The sequence below is a fragment of the Suricata suricatta genome, chromosome 12 (genome assembly GCF_006229205.1).
Source record: "Suricata suricatta isolate VVHF042 chromosome 12, meerkat_22Aug2017_6uvM2_HiC, whole genome shotgun sequence".
Lineage (NCBI taxonomy): Eukaryota > Metazoa > Chordata > Mammalia > Carnivora > Herpestidae > Suricata > Suricata suricatta.
In genome coordinates, this window is record NC_043711.1 from 347,248 (window position 1) to 354,892 (window position 7,645).

General features: G+C 62.8%; 1 protein-coding gene across 2 annotated transcripts in view; it reads left to right on the plus strand.

Moving 5' to 3' along the window:
- PTBP1 (polypyrimidine tract binding protein 1) overlaps nt 1-7,645 on the plus strand; it is an 11,631-nt gene that overhangs the window by 778 nt on the left and 3,208 nt on the right. Inside the window, exons 2-10 of one of the 2 annotated variants that reach the window (XM_029916660.1) lie at nt 1,862-1,892; nt 4,435-4,510; nt 4,662-4,834; nt 4,915-5,061; nt 5,170-5,340; nt 5,454-5,564; nt 5,641-5,815; nt 6,065-6,142; nt 6,845-6,993. In XM_029916660.1, coding sequence (XP_029772520.1) covers nt 1,862-1,892; nt 4,435-4,510; nt 4,662-4,834; nt 4,915-5,061; nt 5,170-5,340; nt 5,454-5,564; nt 5,641-5,815; nt 6,065-6,142; nt 6,845-6,993 — 1,111 coding nt within the window. The remainder of the gene's footprint in view (nt 1-1,861; nt 1,893-4,434; nt 4,511-4,661; nt 4,835-4,914; nt 5,062-5,169; nt 5,341-5,453; nt 5,565-5,640; nt 5,816-6,064; nt 6,143-6,844; nt 6,994-7,645) is intronic. The other variant, XM_029916661.1, reaches the window with a different exon arrangement.

A 7,645-nucleotide genomic window follows, 5' to 3' on the forward strand; every position in this document is an offset into this window, starting at 1 on the left:
AACCCGGTCTGCCCGCGGCGCCACGGCCTGTTCTCAAATGTTCGGGTTCTGGTCTCGGGGTGGGGGGAATGCCAGGTCCTGCGGAAAATTAAGCTCATTTTAAAGTAAATGTCTTCCATCCTGCGTGTCGAGGGGACCGTTTTTCGTGTTCCCGTGGGGGAGGGAGAGGTGTTGATTTTATTAAAGTTCGAGGATCCCCAAGATCTGCCCAAGTCTTCGTGAGTGGTCTACGAGACCTCCTTCCTCCCCGTCTGACCCTCGGGGCGGGGCGGGTAAAAATGTCTGGAGGGTCACGTGCCTCATCTGCCCCGGGCATGAAATGATAGGTTTCGGGCGGAATCCAATCCTGCTTCTTAGAAAGATTGCTGCTGCGTGATGGGCATGATCTCCTCGTGGTCCGCCCTCCGTTCTGGTCGGAACAGAACCCCCGCCCCGCCGTGGGGGCCGTGGGGGCCGTGGCGGGAAGTGTTCCCGCCGGGGTCGCGGTCTGGAGTCTCGGGAGACGGTGCCTCGAGGCCCGCGTGCCGGCTCGGCGGGCAGCCAGGGCTCAGATCCCGAGTGAGGAAAGGCGGACCTCCGAGAAACACTTCCTGTGTGAGGCCCTCCTGGGGACCAGCAGGCCCCGAGTCCTGGGTTAGCGGCGGGAAGCTGCGTGCTTTTCATTCTTTCGGTTTTTCTGGGTAGTTTTTTTCTTGTTTTATAGCGCTTTTAAGAACATATTGTAGTTGGTGTCTGAGGTTTTTTGTTTTTTGTTTTTTAAATAATCGTGAGGAGGCGAAGACCCCGCTGCGAGGGGAGAGAGCTGGGGAGGGACTGCAGGCAGCACAGCGCTAGGCCGGTGCTTTGGGGTCCCACACCTCAGGGTTTGGGTCCTGTGAGCTTGCCTTTCGAAGAGCAGGACGCAGAGGCTCTCAGGGCTGAATGGGGAAGCTGGCCTTTGTCCAGGCTGGGGGTGCCTGTGGCTGCTCCAGCGCCTGGCACCCAGTCCTGGACCACCTGTCTTCAGCCAGGTGATGGGCCATTGAAGTGTGATGACGCAGGTGGCCCAGTGAGGGGCGTTGCGACTCAGTTCCCTTTCTGGACGGATGTTCCATGAGTCACTTAGGACCTGGCTGGTTCAGTGGTCACGAACCAGTGCTGGGAGGGTTTTGCTGTGCCGTACTAGGGGCTGGCACGTAGTTGAGGCGCACGGGGCTGTGGGGACCCTGAGGTAGCCCTGCCCTCCTCCCGCCTCCCATCCAGTTCCCCGGGATGGGGAGAAAGTCCAGTTATGCGGAGCCAGGTTGATAAGTAACTTGTGTTAATTTTATCTGTTCACTTGAGCTGAGCTGCTACCTTTCTGGGGAACCTTCCACGCTTAGGACGTGAAGTCCCCTAGTCTTCTCCCTGGAACCAAAGCTCTGACCCCGGGGCCTGAGCGCTGCCTCCCCGCTGGCCTCGGTCCCTGCTCAAGAATGTCCCTTGAGGCTCCCAGTGTTCAGAAAGCAGACAACAGTACTTGAACCTCAATAACAATGTCAAGGGTCTCTCCCGGGGACTTTGGGGAGGGGGGGTGTCTTTGTCCTTGGATAGGTCCGGAGGCGGGGCCTGGGGTCCTGCTGGGAGGGACAGAGCTGTAAGACAATGGTGGCTCCTTTTCAAGTTGAGATTTAGACTGGACAGCTCACTTCCCTGCCTGAAGAGTTCTAGTGGGGAAGGGGCTTACGCAGTCAGCCGCGAGCCACACTGGAGGCCCCGGGAACCTCCTGCCACACTACCGGCGGCAGCTGTGGGCCCCCCACTCCTAGGCAGGGATGGCCTTGCCTACTCTTGGACACTGGCAGCGCACCGGGCTGACTCTCTCTTTTCTTTCCCCCCACAGCGTCGTCACAGACATAGCAGTTGGTACAAAGGTAGGTACTTCCGGCTCAGCCTGAGTTTGTCCTGAGGGCCTGGGCTGGCCCGCCTCTGACCCTGGTGCTCTGAGTCGTCCAGGCTATGGGCCCTGTCTTTTGCCCGGCAGCCGTAAGGCCAGTCCAGACGGTATTTTTGGCTTCAACGCCCCTGCCCTGCGATTCAGAGCGGGCGACAGTCGCACCTGTACAGCTTGTGTGGGTGGGCCCTGCAGTGGGGCAGATGCCCCCGAGGAAGGTTCTGAGTGCCCTTGGTTTGATGCGAGAAAAGTCAAAACATGGTTGTGTCCCAAGCACTGTGTGGAGTGGGTGGTGAGATTTGGAGGGCGCCTGGGGGCTCTGGGGCAGTTTGGGGTACTTTTGAGGGTGCTGTGGTTTTTTTTGACCTGGTCTGTTTTGGGAAATTTTAGCGTTTCTGAGGTGAGGGAAAACGAGAGGGCTGCGTCCCTTCTGTGTAGAAGCTGTCAGTTCTAGTGTCGGTGACGAGAAAGGTGACCGTGGGAGCACAAAGCTGTCCCCACAGGAAGTGGGGGGGCCAAGTGCTCCCAGTTGCAGCGCAGGCGTGTGTGTGGCAGGGATGCGGCCTCCGGAGAATCCTGGGGCTGGTGGCAAGCGGCTGGGGGCCGGTGGCGCCGGGTGGCGCCGGGTGGTGGGAGAGTTGCCCCCCCTCGGGCCGCGGCTCCTGGCCTCCCTGCAGGCGGTTCCGGTGCCCGGGCTGGGTTTCACTTTGCCCAGGTGGGTTCTTCACACACTGCTTGTCCTGATCTTCCTGCAGACAACACCTGTTTGTCAGGTGGGGGGCGGACTCTCGTTTGAGGCCTGTGTAACAATCACAGAAAGCATGTGGATTGGAAATAACCTTCCCGTGGGAGCTGTTTTCCAGCCTGAGCAGCTCTGGTCCCCTCCTGGCCATCCTGTTCCCAGGGGTCCTGTGCTTCCAGAAGCCCACCTGTACAGATAGAAGCGCCTGGGGGTGGGGGGACCATCTCCCATCCTGTGCCCTGGGGCCCGAGGTTCTGCTTTGAGAAACGTCCAGGCCTCTTGAGCTGGGGGTCCATGCGTATCCCTGTGTTGGGAGGGGGTATGTGTCCTGGGAGATGGGTGGGGGCGGTAGATGTGGCCCCTCGGGGAAGTCCCGGTCCTGCCCACCGCCGGTCCTCAGCAGGGGCCACGGTCCTTTCTGCCCGTGGTGTGGCAGGCAGGTGGGATCTGCGCAGGCCTGCCTGGGAGCCCACACTGGCCCTTCTCTGGGCCTTCTTGGCTCTGGAGCCATGACTCATGACGGACTGCAACTGGCTTGTGGTTCTTAACGTTTCCCTTTCATCATGTCCGACTTCAGCCTGGGAGCAAGTCTGATTGTCCGTCGCCCTTGCAGAGTACAGGGGTGGCTCCGCGGGGAGCGGAACAGGGCCCCGCTCAGCTCTGGGCCACTTGCCTCCACATCACTGGACTCCAGGGCTCTGGGCCGAGGGGCCCGGGTGGCTGGGTCCCGGGCCTTGTCCCAGAGCGCAGTTTGTAAGCGTCCAGCCTCCTTCAGCTGTTGTCATCTGCTGCTAGCTGCTGTGCGTGGAGGTTCTGGAGGGTTCTAGGGCCCCGGGCACTGCGTGATTGTGTTTGCAGGCAGTCTAGAGGAGGAGCGAAGATAAGGTGTCCTTGAGACGGTCAGAACCTCTTGGGGGGGGGGGGTTTGGAGGCCCAGGTGGGCTGCTCTTTCCTGTTCCTGCTATGGGGCGTCTGGTCTTGAAGCCCTGAATCCAGACTCTGAGGAGTCCCTCATGGTTCCTGGTGACCCCTCCTGGGGTCCGAGAGCGCAGGGCCTTGGGCCTGTGGGTCCTTGCTGGAGTGCGGCTCCAGTGCGGCCCCTCGCTTCGCGGGTGCGTGTCCTCGCCTTAGCCTGCAGGAGGGAAGCCTCCTGCTCTCTAGGCCCAGGGTCGTCCAGCGTGGTTCTGGGGGGTTAACTGTGCAGCCCAGTGTGTGACAAGAGAGCGCGGGCTCCAAGTCCCAGGGCGCCGCCCGCTGCACCCAGGGCGGTAGTGTTTCTGACTGAGTGACTAGAGCAGGGCTCAGGTTTCCTCAGATGCCTGGAAAACAGGCCACAGGCCCCTGTGGCTGAGCGAGTGGCTGCAGCACGACAAGGGGTCTTTGTTCCTTGTCTGCCAGCGGCTCCGTGGTCATCGAAGATGGTCCCACGGTCTTGACTTGGGCAGGGCTACAGCTGAACTCTCTAGGACAGAGCAGGGCTGGGCTCGGCCCCATGTGCCCATTGGCACAAGGCCTTGTCTGCACCAGAAGACCCTGCAGAGCGTAGGATGGAGGGGACTGGACGTGTGAACCCCCATAGGGGGCAGGCCCCTGCCTGTGCTTTGGGAAGGAGCTGTGTGCCCTGGGGTTAAGATGGGGAGGCCATCAGGAGGGAGAGAGCGATGGTCAGTTTGGGTGTGGTCTTTTCTCAAGGTCACATTTCGCAGGAGAGGTGGACCCGGGGTCCTGGGGAGGGTGTCCGGTCTCCTGCTCTGCTCCACACAACCCCTGTCTCTTCCAGCGGGGATCCGACGAACTTTTCTCTGCCTGTGTCACTAACGGACCCTTTATCATGAGCAGCAACTCGGCCTCCGCAGGTAACCCTGCGCACAGTCACCGGTGCCCTGGCTGGGGGTGGGCAGGGGACCTCTGCGGGGGCCTCCCAGGGTCGTGCAGGAAGCTGCTTTGGGGCAGAGGGGGTGTTTCGGGAGCCTGCTTTACGCCTTACAAGCCTGGCTCCTTTTCCAGCAAATGGGAACGACAGTAAGAAGTTCAAGGGCGACAACAGGAGTGCAGGTGTGCCTTCCAGAGTGATCCACATTCGAAAGCTTCCCAGTGACGTCACCGAGGGCGAGGTCATTTCCCTGGGGCTGCCCTTCGGAAAGGTCACCAATCTCCTGATGCTGAAAGGGAAAAATCAGGTACCTGCTTTTAGCCTTGCACCTCCCCTTCCCGGGGAGGCTCGGGGGTCCGGGCCCGGCTCACACTCCTGTCCCGCCAGGCTTTCATCGAGATGAACACAGAGGAGGCCGCCAACACCATGGTGAATTACTACACCTCGGTGACCCCTGTGCTGCGCGGCCAGCCCATCTACATCCAGTTCTCCAACCACAAGGAGCTCAAGACTGACAGCTCCCCCAACCAGGCGGTGCGTTGCCGGGTCTGGGGCCCGAGGTGCGGTTGGTGGAGTTGGGCGAGAAAGGACCGGGTGGCGTGGGACTCCTGGCCGTAACTGCTCCCCCTCCCGCCCCCACAGCGGGCCCAAGCGGCGCTGCAGGCGGTGAACTCCGTGCAGTCGGGGAACTTGGCCCTGGCCGCCTCGGCTGCCGCAGTGGACGCCGGGATGGCCATGGCCGGCCAGAGCCCGGTGCTCCGGATCATCGTTGAGAACCTTTTCTACCCGGTGACTCTGGACGTGCTCCACCAGGTGAGGTGGCGCGGGGGGGGGGGGGGGGGGGGGGGCGTGCAGCCATCCCAAACCCTGGCACAGACCGCCGGGGGCTCCCTGGGCAGAGGTCAGGACTGCTCCTTCTCGTGCAGATCTTCTCCAAGTTTGGCACAGTTCTGAAAATCATCACGTTCACCAAGAATAACCAGTTCCAAGCGCTGCTGCAGTATGCCGACCCTGTGAGCGCCCAGCACGCCAAGCTGGTGAGTGGGTCCCAGGGCCGCCTGCCTGCCCAGCCCCCCCACCCCCTGCCGCGCCTCACGGCCTGTCTCCCTGCAGTCGCTGGACGGGCAGAACATCTACAACGCCTGCTGTACGCTCCGCATCGACTTCTCCAAGCTCACCAGCCTCAATGTCAAGTACAACAACGATAAGAGTCGCGACTACACGCGCCCCGACCTGCCCTCTGGGGACAGCCAGCCCTCGCTGGACCAGACCATGGCTGCCGCCTTCGGTAAGACGGCCGGCACGGCGCTCAGGACCGCCGTGTGCCGCGGGAGGCGAGGATGCGTAGCTCAGTGTCAGTGCCCGAGGCACCCCGTGACGCCGACTCTGCGCCCAGGGAGGTTGGTGCCTGTTGCTCCGTAGACGGCCAGCACAGCACCCGGCCCAGACCGCCCACTGGGTGTGGGGTCGCGGACACACAGCCCTTGCTCGCGGCGGAGGCGGTGGGTGCGATGATTAGTGTCTCGTTTGTTTCTAGGTGCGCCTGGTATAATGTCAGCCTCTCCGTATGCAGGAGCTGGTTTCCCTCCCACCTTTGCAATTCCTCAAGCCGCAGGTACTCAAACACACGCCCTGTCCCCGCCGCCGATTGTGCATGCCCGCACACCTCTCCAGTAGCTCTGCCTCCACGGGAGCTGACGTGGGCGCAGTCTCGGGGGGAGCCCGCCTCCCTGGGTGCGGGTCTCTGGGTTCCCTGAGGAGCCTGGACAGGGCAGTTTTAGGACAGGGCCATGCGGAGAACCCGCTGACCCCACAGTCTCTGGTCTGGTTTCCTTAAAGCACCTCCCGGGCGAGGACGAGCGCGCACGGTGGTTGGCGGGATGTGTCCCTAGTAGATGAATTTAAATGGCCTGGTAAGCAGAGCGGCATGAGCCGGGGGGCACACCTGAGCGTCCCTCCTGGGGGGCCGGCCTGCCCTCCTGACAGGCATGGGCCTGCTGCGTCCCGCCCGGGTGTCGTCTGCATGGTGACGGGCGCCTGCATGCACGCACGGCCCGGCCCGGGCTCGATTCTGCACCCACCGAGTGGAGCTTCTCTGTGCTGTGTGGCGCATGTAGATGGCCCCGAACCCGGCACGCTGTGTGCCGTGCGGAGAGGAAGGAGGAGCCAGCAGGCTTGCACGGTGGGGACCGAGCCGAGGGCGCCCTTGGCCACCTCCTGTGTTTCCTCCTGCTCCAGGACGGGCAGGACCTGTGCTCTCCTCCCGGCAGCACCCCGGGCGCCGCCGTTCACGTGCTGACCGTCCTTCCCTCTCCAGGTCTGTCTGTCCCTAACGTGCACGGAGCCCTGGCTCCTCTGGCCATCCCGTCGGCGGCGGCGGCGGCGGCAGCGGCGGGCCGAATCGCCATCCCAGGCCTGGCAGGGGCCGGGAACTCTGTCCTGCTGGTCAGCAACCTCAACCCCGAGGTACGTGCCGCCTCCTTCCAGGCCGCTGTTCCCAGAAGCAGGAGCGGGGCAGTTACACTCGTGGGTCTTGGCGCGGAGAGCAGCGGGCTGAGCTCGTCGGCCCCAGGCGCCCGGGGGCCCCCTCCACCCTCAGGTCACAGTGCCCCTCTTTGCCGGTCCGCTCACTGCCTCCTCCTCCACAGCACTCGGCATTTTCTTATTCTCCTTTATGCCTCAGTTTATGTCTCCGATTCCGTTATACCAGAGTCGAGATACGCTTTGATATGTGAAAGTGGTCCTTAAAATCCTAGCCGAACGAGGCACGGTCCGGATGCCGGCCGGCGCTTCTGTCTGGGGCCCCGGGGCTGCCTCCCCGGGGTGGCGGACCCGTGCCTGTCCCGGTGGCGGAGTTTGGCTCAGAGAGCTGGGGTGAGCTGGAAGGGGCTCACGGTCTTAACTCTGGAAAGATGGGACCGGCTTCAGTGGGCGTTTCAGACTGTTCTCTCATCTGTCTGCCCCTCCTGTGACTTCCTGGCCCGGGGCGGCCGGCCACTAGCGAAGCCTCCACTAACAGACTCGCTCCGCCTCGTGGTGCCTGTGTGAGCGCTGTTCCGAGGCCCGCCCCGCGCGCGCGCAGGAGGCCCCGGACCCCGGGAGCCGGGCCGCCCGCCTC